The sequence below is a fragment of the Dioscorea cayenensis genome, unplaced genomic scaffold (assembly GCF_009730915.1).
Source record: "Dioscorea cayenensis subsp. rotundata cultivar TDr96_F1 unplaced genomic scaffold, TDr96_F1_v2_PseudoChromosome.rev07_lg8_w22 25.fasta BLBR01000366.1, whole genome shotgun sequence".
Lineage (NCBI taxonomy): Eukaryota > Viridiplantae > Streptophyta > Magnoliopsida > Dioscoreales > Dioscoreaceae > Dioscorea > Dioscorea cayenensis.
The window spans coordinates 3,814-18,278 of record NW_024086757.1 but is presented as its reverse complement, the minus strand read 5'-3'; the positions used below and the strand labels follow the sequence as shown (position 1 = coordinate 18,278).

At 34.2% G+C, this 14,465-nt stretch overlaps 2 protein-coding genes across 2 annotated transcripts; both read left to right on the top strand.

The window, feature by feature from the left end:
* The first annotated feature begins 5,277 nt into the window (after positions 1-5,277).
* On the top strand, positions 5,278-9,458 carry LOC120254139 (gamma-glutamyl peptidase 5-like). Its single transcript, XM_039262279.1, has 3 exons — positions 5,278-5,794; positions 7,263-7,430; positions 9,016-9,458. The coding sequence occupies exons 1-3, from the start codon at positions 5,312-5,314 to the stop codon at positions 9,136-9,138; spliced, it is 774 nt and encodes a 257-aa protein (XP_039118213.1). The 5' UTR covers positions 5,278-5,311; the 3' UTR covers positions 9,139-9,458.
* Positions 9,459-11,472: 2,014 nt separating this feature from the next.
* LOC120254138 (calmodulin-like protein 7) lies at positions 11,473-12,614 on the top strand. Its single transcript, XM_039262278.1, has one exon. The coding sequence runs from the start codon at positions 11,743-11,745 to the stop codon at positions 12,394-12,396; it is 654 nt and encodes a 217-aa protein (XP_039118212.1). The 5' UTR covers positions 11,473-11,742; the 3' UTR covers positions 12,397-12,614.
* Positions 12,615-14,465: the final 1,851 nt, after the last annotated feature.

Here is a 14,465-nt window from a genome sequence, read left to right as displayed (position 1 = left end):
TTGTTTACGCTATATTTGATTATTTGAAATTATTGAGCCACTGCCGACTAACTGAAGTGTGTTGCAGTTGTAGGAGCAAGACCCTACCAAATTACTTGTGCGAGTATAGAGCTAGTCAAGGCTGAGTTCAGGGTTGCAATGGGTCTCTTTTCTTTCTACTGTTGGTGTCATGATTTTGTAGCGGTTGTACCTGCATGTTGGAGTAATTGTGCTTATTGTATCCGTGTATTTGAACCCATAGCTGTGTAAAGTTATTAATCATGTTCTGTAAGTCTGAGTTGGTTTCAGGTGTGTCAGTTTTTCAGTTAAAATGGATTTTTAATTGATGGGTGCCACATTTACTTCGGGAAAAGGGGTGGGTGTGACAAACTTCTTGGAAGGTTCCTCCCCAATACTTAGAAAAATATTCTAAGTGTAATATTGTAACCCTTGTAACATAGTGTGTAAGAAGAGTCTTAGCCATTCTAGAATTCTCCCCATAAACCTAGAAGATGATAGAAAACTCTAGGACATGGGAGAAGACTAGATATTTTCTTAGAATTATATAGAGAACTCTAGAACCTCAATGGTGACCATCGGATCAAATCGATCTCCACCGTCTATTGAGGAGGTTGGGCACTATAAATACCCCTAAGAGGCTTGCCTTTGGGGTCACCAAGAAATGTTGTAAGCAACTAGAGTTCTTAAGGAGAATACAAAGTTTTCCCCAAGCTCTCAAGTCTCTTGGTAAGTTCTCTTCCTAACCTTAGCCAATTCGAGTTTCCTTTGGTTCTTTGGTAGGCAAACCAAGGCAAAAGGAAGGTGAAAAGCTTAACTTGATCAAGGGGAGTGATTAATTACCGGCATGTGACGTTGGTGAAAGTCCAAGTCTATGACAATATGTATTGGTGGACTATGCCTGAGTTGGGACTTGACCACAACTGTGACCCATCACCACCAACACAACGAAAATTTTACATATTTGCAACGGACATTTGCAATGGACATTTGCAACAGAATTCCTCCATTTCAACTTTGCAATAGAATTGTCATCTCTTTGTAATAGAATGGGAAATTTAAGACATATTTTGAGACAAGGAAAAACATGTTGCAAAAAATAGTGGAAGTAATTTTGCGATGGTACAAATGTCCGTTACAAAAAAGTCCGTTACAAAAAATTGAGGGAAGTGGGCAGGAGATATTTTGCGATGGATTTGCAACGGACACGAGTCATTACAAAGGGTTCTACAAAATATATTATATTTTTTTGCAATGAATTGTTGCAACGGACTCAATCCGTTGCATATTTGCAATAAAATTGTATTTGAAATAAAATTGTCAAAGATTTACGACAGATTTTAATTTTATACAATTTTCTTATTTTTCTATTAGTTAGGATGAACTTTTCTATTTATAGTCATTCTCATTTATCATCGCTACTGTTGTGCCCCCACTACCATCACCACCACTCTCATCCATAACCACTATCACCCCACCAGCCCTCACCACTCTCATTTGCCATCGTCGCAATCACCATCGCCACTCTTATCTATCATCATCATTACCGACATGGACACAATCATATACCACCACTACCACCACCTTCTTCTTCTTCATCATCCATTAACACACTAGCAATTTTTTTTGGTGAAAAACCCGCCGTAGTTAGCTGAACTGCTAGGTTGAGGTGGCAACCTACTAAACAATGGTGCTAATTTACAAAGCAATAAACCACCATAGTCCACCGAAATATTACTTAGTGGAGCCAATTTGCAAAAATCTATGTCCGTATATATATAAATTTAGATATAAACAAATCACATAATATAGCTTGGTGGTTAAAGTGTTTTTTTTTTGTTGTAATTTGCTGGCCATGGTTCAAATCCTCACCCTGAGGCACCAACCTTTTATACTCTCATTTTTATTTATCATTTTCTTCTTCTTCTTCTTCTTCTTCTTCTTCTTCTTCTTCTTCTTCTTCTTCTTTCTACCATCATTGCCGCTCCCATTTTTCACCGACATGGACACTGACCATCACCATCACTCTTATTCACAACTATTGCCACTTTCATCTGTCACTGTCACTGCCACCGCCGCAACTGTCACTACCACCGCCATCACCCACCACCATCATTGTCACTCGCATCCATCACCACTACCGCCATTACCACCACCACCACACTCATTTTGCCACTATTGCTATCACCATCACTACTCTCATCCATCATCATCATTACCAGTACAAACATTACCATCTTCTTTCGTTTTTTCTTATTCTACCTCCACACCATCACTTATCACCACCACCATTGTGATTCTCATTCATCACCGTCATTACCATCGCCATAGTCATCACCAGCTCCAGTAGTCTCATTTGCTAACGCAACCATCACCACTCTCATCCATCATCACCATTACCAGCACCAACACAATTACCACTTTCTTCTTCTTCTTCTTCTTCTTCTTCTTCTTCTTCATACATCATCACACTTGCAATTTTTTTTTTTGTAAACAAACCACTATAGTTTGTTGAACTGTTAGGTTGAGTTGCAAACCTACAAGAGAATGTTATTAGTTTCAATGCAATAAATCACTAGAGTTCACCGAATTGCTAGATAATGGAGCTAATTTACAAAAATCTAGGTCCAAATATATGTAAATTTAGACATAAACAAATCATCCAGCATAACTTGGTGGTTAAGGTGTTGGTGTTACTAGGTTATAGTTAATTTGCTAAGTAGTGGGGCAATTTCATTCTATCATTTACTCTTATTTTTTATAATCATTATCATCATTTTCTTCATTCATTCATTCGTTTTTTATTTTTCTTCTTCCTCCTCACCACCACCAACGACCACCACTACCATTCTCATCCATCACCATTGTCATTCTCATTCGTGACCACCATGCATGGTCACCCACCATCACCACCACCATCACTCTCATCCACCACCGTTACCATTACTGCTGCCATTACCCGCCACTGCTACCACTACCATTGTCACTTGCATCCATCACCACCACCACCACAGCCTCGGTCATCACCACCACCACTCTCACTTGCCACTGCTGTCATCCCCATTACCTACACGGACACAACCACCTTCTTCTTCTTCTTCTTCTTCTTTTTCTTCTTCTTCTTCTTTCTTTTTCTTCTTCCACCTCATCATCACCCACCACTACCGCCATAATATCATCCATCGTCATTGTTAGTCTCATTTATCACCCATACCGCCACAGTTATCACTACCATAACCACTCTCATTTACCACCGGTCCATCACCGCTATCACCATCACCACTCTCATCCATCATCACCATTACTGGCATGGACATGACTATCACCATTATCACCATCTTTTTCTTTCTTCTTTTTCTTTTTTGTCATCCATCAAAACACTTGCGAATCTAGGTCCATATATATATATAAATTTAAACATAAACAAAGTATATAGTATAGCTTGTGGGTTAATACTGCATTTTTTTGCGTCAAAAAACCACTATAGTTCACTAAACTGCTAGGTTAAGGTGCCAACCCGCTAGATAGTAGAGCTAGTTTACAATGTAATAAACTACCCAAGTCTGCTGAACTACTAGATTATGGCTAATTTACAAGATAGCAGGCAACTTTATTCTATCATTTACTCTTATTTTTCATTATGATCATCATTTTCTTCTTCTTCTTCTTCTTTTTTAGCTCAATAGTGGTTTTGTTTTCTTTCTTATATTGTCATCATGATTTTTTTCATCTTCTTCTCAATACTCTTTTGGCATAGTGAAAATGTGACTAAGAGGAAGGGGAACAATAACAACAACAATGATGTGGTAAAAAAAAAGAAGAATAATAACAAAAAAAAAAGAGAGAAAAATATTTATATAAAAGAAAACTCTAGGATAAAAAGAAGATAGTGAAGAAGATGAATAGTTTCATGACTCATTATTCAATGTATTTGATTTTTTATTTTATAATATAAAAAGACATGAGGAGCAGTTCATTTTTAATGCATTTATTAGCTGTCGTCCCACTTGGGAAACATTTAAAAAAGAACAGGTTCCTTGAGATCACCAGCAAAGTTGTACTAATTTCATGGTCAACCACAAAATTGGCAAGGTGATATAAGTCTTTTCCATGTTTTTCTTAGGAATCAACACAAATTTTGATTAATGAATATGATGATAAACTAACAATGGTTTTTCTATTGGCATTAGATCTCTAGATAAGGTATATGTTTTCCTGAGATGTGGGTTGAATTCTAGGTGGAGAGCACATGCGTTGTAGAGTTTACCAGCTTAAGCTCCTTGCATGTGCTCATCTAAGACACGTGGCTAATTTGTCCCAAAAAAAAAGATTGATGATGATGACGTGGAGTTTATCAGAATCTCTCATTGTATTTTTATGTGATTTATTTATATCTAATAATATATGGTCTAGATTATGCCACCTGTTTTTCCATAATATTTGATTTTTTTTTAGGTATATTAATTATATTTTCAAATGCCAAGACTAAGACCATGTAAAAACCATTATTTTGAATACAATCAATAGAAAAACAATAAATGATTTTTAAAAACCAATTTAGTGCTAGGGATACAAATAAAAAAACCTATAATTGACAATCCATAAATGGTGGGTATCCTAATCTTGCTGACGTGGTAAGATAACCACACATGCTTGGTCTTTGAACCCCGCAGGTGTGGTTAGGATAAAAGTAATGGTTGGAGCTTAGGAAATGTGCATGTCATCAGGCATGATGAGTGTATCTTTATAAAGATATTGGCTTTTGTTTTTCACACCTTTCTCTTCTATCAAATCCCTCTTCTTTGAAAGCTCTTCTTGTCATGGCTCCTGATAGAGATTCAACAAGATGATTGACTACAGTGGACTTTATTGAAAGCCTAAAATCAAAATTATAAGTTAATAAGTTACATAACAAGGGATTATCTTTCCGGGGTTATTGTTTGCTTTTTTTTATTTTTTATTTTTAAAAGTAATTATTATTTTTGTTAAAAGTAATAAAAATAATAATAATGCAAACACTTGAATATATTCTTAAGTGATAGAATACTACTACGTCCAATCCCATGCATCTACGATAATACCTTCCTTAAACACTAACATATCTCCAAGTCCCATGCTTCACCATCAAATCATTGATATTTATACACCACTAACCAAAAAATCACCACCCAAAAAAAAATAAAATAAATAAATAATCCAAAAATCCAAATGCATAAATCCAAATATTAAATTCTTGCAATTAAAAAATAATTATATCATCTCTTCCTCCACCTCAAAAAAACTAAGTAGCTAAGAAGAAGAAGAAGAAGAGCAAATGCCATCTCTTCCTCCTCCTCGGCGCTACGCCGTGCTTGGCGCCGGCCACGCGACGGAGTACATCGAGCGCGTCCATGGCGGCTTCGCGAGAATGCTGGCTCGCCTCCTCGGAGACCCAGAAACCAACGAGCGGTGGGACACCTACCACGTCGTGGACGGTGATTTCTCCTTCCTCGACGAAGCCGAGGCCTTTGATGGCTTCGTCATCACCGGTAGCATCTCCGATGCGCACGCGGACGATGAGTGGATACTCCGGCTAAGAGACGCGGTTCAGGAGCTCTGTCGGCTGAAGAAGAGGGTTTTAGGGATTTGTTTTGGGCACCAGATCATCGCGCGCGCGCTCGGTGGGGCGACGGGGAGGGCTGAGGTCGGATGGGAGCTCGGAGTGAAGACGCTGGTTGTGGATTCTTTGAAGATTGGGGAGATTTATGGGATTGAGTTTCCTTCTAGGGTTGAGGTTATTGAGAGCCATCGTGATCAGGTTTGTGATTTTCATTTTGCTGTTCTACTTGTGATTTCTGGGGTTCTTGATATTGTTTTTGTATGAATGATTGATTGATTGATTGGTAGAGCAAATGTTTTGCATGAATTTGAAATTTTTTGTGGATTTTTATACTCTGTCGTTGAATTTGTTGAAATTTTGCGTCTTTGAAGTTTAGATTTTTTTGACTTTTAATGCAAAAGTACGTAGGATTGTTTGATGTAGATCTTGTAAAGTGGTAGTATGTGTATAGTTGGCTGACTCGGTTGAATTAGGCTCAGAATTCGTTTGTGCCAAAAGTGGGAAAGGATTGAGTAGTCATGAGTCATCCTCAGCTGAACACTCCATTTGGGCAGGCTTGATTCAGTCATGAGTCTTCGACTTTTTTATCACTCAATGGCTTAGCTGAATAATCATTTTAGGTACAATCAGGTTTGACTCTATCATGAGTCATTTGAGTTTTTCTATCACTTGGTGGCTCGGCCGAATACTTCTTTTGGCGGAAAAGATCAGGCTTGGCTCTAGTTAGCCTGGTGACACTTCCATTCCAGTAAAAAATCAGGGTTGGAGTTTTTCCATCACTCGGTGACACTCCATTCAGGTTAAAAGTCAGGTGTGGCTCGGTCATGAGCCATCTAGAGTTTTTCTGTCACTCTGTAACTTGGCTGAAAAATAGGCTTGACTCTGTCATGTGTCATCTGAGATTTTTTATTTTTTTATTTTTATCACTTGATGATTTGGTTGAGCTAGCTCACTGACACTACTTCAATTTGAGTAAAATTAAGGCTTGACTCAGTCATGAGCCATCTAGTGTTTTTCCAACATGGTCGACACTCCATTCAGGTAAAAATCAGGCGTTATTTGGGTTATTTAAGAAAGCATCCATGCTGTCTGACTCATTTGGATTTTTTGATCACTCTGGGACTTGGGTGACGCTCCATATGAGTCAAACATCAGGCTTGCCTCAGGCTTTCTTTTGAAAGCATTGATTTGGTATGACTCTTTGGGTTTTTTCATCACTCAGTTACTCGGACTGAGTTGTTTGAGTTTTTCCATGACTGACTCAGTCTGAGTCAGCCTCTCTAGACGTCATCAGTGTAAAAATTAGGCTTGACTCGGGTTTCTTTGAAAAAACATTGAGTCTCTTTAAGATAACTTTGTCTTGGTCAAATGAAAACCAAATTCAATGCTTGCATTATCATTTTAATCCCTTCTTTTATTGTTGTTAGTAATTTTCATTCTACTATTTCATATTTATCATCACAGCAGGTTGAATTATGTAAAATTATTTACTTTATTCTCTGATTTCAGAAGATTAGAATTATTTATATTTTTATCTATTCAGTTTAATTACAATTTTTATTTATTTGATATTAAAACTATAAGAATTTGACAATGTATTCAGTTTTGGTGTGTTTGTTTCTAATATGATTCAAGTGGCTAAAAATTGCCATTGCATCTGTTTCAGGTCTCAGCTATTCCGCCAGAAGCTGTTGTTTTGGCTTCATCTGAGAAAACTAAATTTGAAATGTTTGCAATTGGAGATCAGATTTTGGGTATCCAGAGCCACCCTGAATTTTCAAAGGATGTCATGATGGATATAATCCAGAATCAGCTTTCAGCAAATTCATTCAGTGTAAATTCTCACACCATCAACTTAAGTAAATTTATAAAACTTTTTTTCATGGAAAAAGACATAAATACATACATGCATGCAGTACTAATCCAATTTATTCTTGAGAGCGTGGCTAGTGTCTCAATCACTGGAAAAGGAAAATTTGGTTTTAATTGCAATCTAGGTATTGTATGGAATGAAACCATTTTCAGAATGAGGCAATAGATAGGTTCTGATTTTAAGAATAATAATCTGTTCATCTAAGCTCTTTTTGCATAACCATTTACAGAAATAACCAAGTAATAAAATAAGAAATTATTTGGCTGATAATCTAACTGCAATGCTTACATTAAATGTTGTAGAGTATGTCCTTGAAATCAAAGTTGATCAATGTGGAGGTTTCTTTAACTAGAGATGAACAATAAACAGGATAGCAGATGGTAAATTTGTCAATGCGCGTTAGCAGTATCAGGTGGTAATTTAGCTTGATGTAAGCTTTAGTGAGTGGATATTCAGATTTTCTAGAGTGCAATGGTAATTGGAGTTGTTGGAATTGGGCCGACCCAGTCCCACTGCTAGAGCTTAGACAAACTCAGATTCCTTTACAACCAAACTTAAGTCATAAGAGCCTTCTTCTCTTGCAAAGATAGTCCCATAATGGATAACTGATAAAGAGTTCACATGCTTATATATGCCCTTTGTCTTGCATTTTGAATAAGTTTTTTGGGCTCATGGCCGATTGTGCTTTCCTATACCATAAGTGCACACACCGCCATATCCGGTTGGTGGGCTATACTTCTTTTGGATAATTTTATAGCTGTTACCCTACACAGACATGTTTTACAGGATAAACTTAACATAAGCTTTCAACTCTCTTTTTGTTTTTCTGGAAAATCCATATCTGCCACTAGCTCCTCTATTTTCTCATTTCCTATTCCCTTCTTGCACTTGGGTCAGGATTTGCACAACTCTTTGCTGAGATGTACGCTGCAAATCCTTGCACAGAGGAGGCAAAATCAGTCCTAGGACAGTGCTTAACATGCCTAATTCCAGACTAGGAAGTTCTTGCAAGTTTAAATATTTCATGTAGATTAAATTGTTTCACACCAGATTGTTTCTGCATTGTCCAGAAGGTTAAAAAAATTTCTTGAACAGCATCATCAGTTTTAATGCCATTGATTTTAACTTCATACATTTACCACAAATGGTAGACGATCCCAGTCATGCAAATGTTATCTTCTTCTGTATAACTCTTTTAATTTCATCACAAGATGTTTGTTTGATTGTTCATCCAGTTCTATTCTCACCAGGATTACCACAAAAACTTGACATCTTTTCATTAGATTTCCACTTGTTTCTGCATTGTCCTGGAAGTTCAACAAATTAATTTCTGCAATTGATTGCTTAAAGATCACATGAACAGCATCATATTTCCATTTTACATGAATTGAAAAACTATAATTTTATTGCCATTGTTTATAACTTCATGTAATTCTCCGCAGATGGTTAGCATCAATTTGACCCAATGTTTGATTTGCAAACACATCTACTTATGAATTTGACAATATATATATACACACTTAGAAAACAGGGTTTTCATATGCAGGCTGAGTTTGCAAATGATGCTATACAGAGTTTTGAGAAAAGCAAACCAGATGAAGAAGTGATGAAATATTTGTGCAAGACATTCTTGAAGGGAAATGGGAAAGCCAAATCTGGTGCTGAGTAAATTAATGGGTAATTAAGTGATGCATTTATTGGATTAATCTTTGAGCTTTGTTAGCCTTTGTCAGGTGTTTTTTAGTACAGCCATAGTATGTGAAGATGTTCTTGTTTATTTCCCATGATTTCATTTTAGGGCTTAACCTATCTTGTTTAGCTACCAAATCATTTCATCAAAAGAAGCCATCTTTTTTATGCTAGGTTAAAAGTTAATTAAAAGTTAATTAAAACAGTGACTTTAGGGCCTAACCTATCTTGTTTGAATTTGATATGAAAGGAAAATTTAATTAATTAAATTGTTAATTGGAAGTTACCTTTTTACCCTCATCTCTCATGTCAAATCAATAAAGTGACTCTAGGGCCTAACATATTTTGTTTTTATTTTTGTTTTTTAAACTATAAACTTGGAACCTTTTATTTGGAAATATTTGGTTTGTTTTGAGTGTTTTCAACTAATCATCTCCTAGATGCATTTTATCACTAAACATGCAAGTTCAGAATGTGGTCCACTTTTTGGCATGGTTAATCATTTTTGTTATTCTGGTCAAAAATAACAAGTCATTCTCAAGTCTCAACATAAACATTATTGACATTTGACAGTGATATGATCTATTTGGTCAGTCCTCCATTAAACACATAAAAACAATAAAACATAATATTTTGTCTAGTCCTTGCTGATAGATATTTATTTATTTTTAAATTTTTAAAAAAATTATTTTTTTATTTGGCAGAAGCAAAATCATCAATTCACATAAAACCAACCAACATATATGGTATAAAACATCTGCTTTTTTTTATTTATATTAATCTCTCTCACTATTTTACTTTAAAAAAAAACTAAAATCCCAAAAATTAATTGAAAATCATATTTTTAACTGAAAATATTATTTTGTTTCTATCAAATAAGAAAAAAAAATAATAAAATTAACCATTTTTTTTAAGTAAAAGAAACCATATATTTGCGAAAAAGAATTTACTCCTTATTTTACAAATTTGTGAAACCAAAAGTTTTTTTAAAATTTTTTTTTTATATTCATATGTGGTTAATGCCTCATAACAACAAATTCTTATTTTCTAGGTATGTCTTTTTCATTTTTATGTTCCATAACAATAAATTTTTATTTTCTAGATATGTCTTTTTCATTTTTGTGCTTCTTCACCGTGAAACCCAAAGCTTCTCACTTTTAAATAAGAAATATTGACATATTTAGTTTAGAGATAATCACTGAATTCTCAGACCAAACATCTTATAACATTTAATAAATCTATATTAAAAAAAATAATTATTTCATTTCCTTTGGAATGTGAAGATATGAAGATTTGAAGGTTTGTGATTTGTTCATATTTATATAAAAATATTTAATAAGTATTTTTTTAAAAAATAATATTTAATAAATATTTATCATTATGATATAAAAAAATGATATTAACTTATGTAATTTTTATTAGCTTTAATTACTTCAAGCTTTGTTCGAATATATATATTTTTATCCTCCAACCAAATATCATAGGTTTTCACTCTTATCCTTATGGTTATAACCATAAAAAAAAACATAGTACACATTTTCATATTTTCTTCACGCTTCATCAAACACATGAAACATAATAATAATAATAATAATAATAATAATAATAATAATAATAATAATAATAATAATAATAATTTAATTCTTCATCCGATATCACAGTTTTCACCCAGATCCTCTTAATTATAAAAAATATAATAGATACTTTCATTTTTATTCATATTGCGTTAAATATATATAAAAAAATGATAGTAATACTAATGGTATCTTAACCTATAGGTACCTGGTCTTTTATACTCAGGTAGAGACCTGGAGTTGAATCTCCTCAAGCATGGTGACCTGGTCTTTTATACTCAGGTAGAGACCTGGAGTTGAATCTCCTCAAGCATGGTGAAAGTATGTAGTATATTTAAAAAAAATCACACATGCCTCTAACACGTGATTTCTCAACATTTGTCCAAAAATCTCTTTACTTTTGAGAAATGTGGGTAGAATTCGAACAACCACTCGAGAGAAAAATGAAATACTAATCTTCTATTTTAAGAGTTGTAAATAATAATAATAATAATAATAATAGTGACAACAACAACATCGACAAAGTGGTCTATTAGTAGCTGAGTCCCCATTAAAAACTTTTCATAAGTGGTGAGAGTTCGAATCATAGGTGATGACATATTTCTGGTAGTGTGAGTAATGATTATGTGCGGGTGATTCTAGCATCCATGTGTGTACAGACCCCACCTTCACTTACTCAGTGGGTTTGTGTTTATCCTTACTTTTTTTCTTAGTGGTCTAGCTGCTCATCTTGACTAAAAAATAAAAAACAACCGCAACAAGAGACTTCTTCAAACATTACCTAACAATCAAAGCCCTTTCTTTCATAAAAATTTCACCTTTTAGTCCTTCTAGATTTTAAGGAACCATTCATCCTACATAAATGACCGTTATTATAGTTTTCACGCGCATTGCATTAAACTTTTCTTGTGCCTTGTTAGTCTCACGCGCTTATCCACCTCTCATGTCCCTATTAATCAAACATATCTCCTTCTTCCTCCATTGATACCTCACCCACACACACTCACACCATGACACCCTTTCTCTTCTTTGCTTCCATCTTCCTCTTTGTCCTCATCAACACCTACTTCTTCTCCTCTCCCAAGTTCTTCTCATGGCTTTCTTCCCTCCTTTTAAAGTGTTTCCATGTTGCCAAACAAATCAAGAAGAAGCAGAAGAAGGGGAATGAAATACCGGTACTCATCTTCGAAAAGACCGAGCTAGAGACGATGTTTTCGACCTTCGATAAAGACGGCGATGGCTTCATCACCATGCAAGAGCTTGAGGAGTCACTTAGGAAGCTTGGGCTCATCTCCACAGAGAAGGAACTTGTTAGTATGATTGAGAGAGTTGATGCTAATAGAGATGGGCTTATAGACCTTGATGAGTTTCAAAAGCTTTATGAGTCTATAGTAAAAGGTAACAATAATGGAGATGATGATGGTGATGATGAAGATCAAAAGGAGATGGATTTGAAAGAGGCTTTTGATGTGTTTGATGGGAATAGAGATGGGTTGATCACAGTGGATGAGTTAGGCTTGGTGTTGAGCTCTTTGGGTCTTGGTAGAAGGGTTGAAGATTACAAGGAGATGATAAAGAAGGTTGATCTTGATGGAGATGGCATGGTTAACTTTGATGAGTTCAAGAGGATGATGATGTCCAACAATGTTGGAAAACTTTTATAGACTTTATATATATATATATATCTCTTTCCCTTATGCTAATTTGATTAACTTGTGTGAATTATGTAACTATTGTTATCAGATCTTCTTCTTCTTCTGTGTGTGTGTGTGTGTGTGTGTGTGGCAAAAAAGAGTGAAAAGCATGTACAATCTCTCTTTATCCTTTACATCATGTAATATATATTTGATTAAACTTAGATATGCGTTCATTCTCTCTTTAATTCCTAACACTCATGCTTGTTTATGTGACTAATTTTTTTTGGTACTAATAATTGATTTATTTTTATTTTTATTTTATTTTATTTTATGGGAAAAGAACATGATGAAAAATACACACACAGACAGATATATATATATACACACACACACATACATATACATAATGAGTATTAATGTGAAAGGAAATTCAAATTCTCAGGCTCTTCTTCATCATATATGCATATACACACTATGATCTTACTATAGTTTGATTAACTCTTAGTGTAATGAATAATAGATTAACTCTTAGTTGTGTAAGGCCTTTGTTTATTAAGGCTAAATTGTTTGTATATTTGATTTTTTATTTTTTATTTTTTATTTTTTTGGTGGGAGAAAAAAGCTAGCATGGAAAGCATATACAGTGGAGTGTGGTGAAATTAAAGACAATAGTGAAGAAGAAAAGTATATGGTTTCTATGGCTCTCAAGCATAGTTTGGAGAACTTTGCTTTAGACTTTAGTGAAGGAATTGATGCCTTCATAAAATCATTGGAATAAAGAGGTCTTGCTTAGTAAAGATATTTACAGTTTCTTTTTGGATTTAATCATGTTTATATAGTGTTAAATATTTAATGCATCAGATACCAAATTAGTGCTATTAATAAGCCATCATTTGCAACGATAATAAAAAAGTGTTGCACCACTCACTACCATAACGCCACAGATAAAAAGTAATTGTTAATGAAACACTCACACGAAGAAATAAAACGTTGACATGTTATTAACTCTAAACAAATTACTTAAAACTATTTTAGCTAAGAACTAGCTTAAGGGTCCATTTTAATTTTATTTTAAGTACCATTTTTTTAATTTAAATACTTATGAGTCCAACCGTTTATGTTTAGATTCATTAATTATAAAAAAAACCAGCGAATCATGTTTCTATAAATAAACACTTCTAAAGACGAAAAGAAAACCTAGTATATATGAGTTAAGCACTTATGAAGAAAATAACATAACTTAAACAATTTTTTATAAATGAATCCAAATTGCCCTAGGTGGATGGATTAATAAGATTAGTTTTTATATTTGATAGGTTTTGGTTAAGCTATCTTAATCTGAGTAAAATTAATCATAATGACTTATAGTCTTAGCTTAATCTTTTATTAAATAATACTATATTGACTTTATTTTCAAACATGAAACGTGTGCTCTTATGTTGCTTATTTATTGTTGAGTGTGTAAAAGGTTCAATTATTCAGTGAACAAATTCAGCCAAAATCTTCAATTTTTTTTTTTTTATTTATAAATTTTGGTTTTCGGTTACCAGATTTTAATTTATATACTACTTCTTTTGATTTTATGTTATTCAAATTCTAAAATTCTGTTAACCAATTCAAATGACATCCAAGTATGAATAAGGCAAGTGATGCTGCCATGTTTGCAATTTGATAATCTCATATGTAACCAGTTGAATAGATGGTGTCTATTTAAAAAAAAAAAAATACTTAGAAATAATTTATTTTATACGCTAGATTTATTTTAAGTGGTCCATATTTACTAACAAGACGGGATGGTTATTGGTCATCGAAGAGATGTGTTTGTTATGTTACAATAATGATACTATGCCTTTTTATGGCTGTCGAGACAGACATGTAGAGGGGCTTTGAGAAAACCGGCTCTATTGGAGATGTTAGTTCCGGAGAGGTAGATGTGTGATAATTTTTCGCTTAACGTCTCATGTAATGCAATCACATAATGAAACATGTGAGACACACAAATTGGTTACCCTATGTCTGGGGGGCCGAGCTCAGAGAGAATAACCCACTAAAAAAGGTAAAGAATGAAGAGTACAACATACATTCTCACTCACACA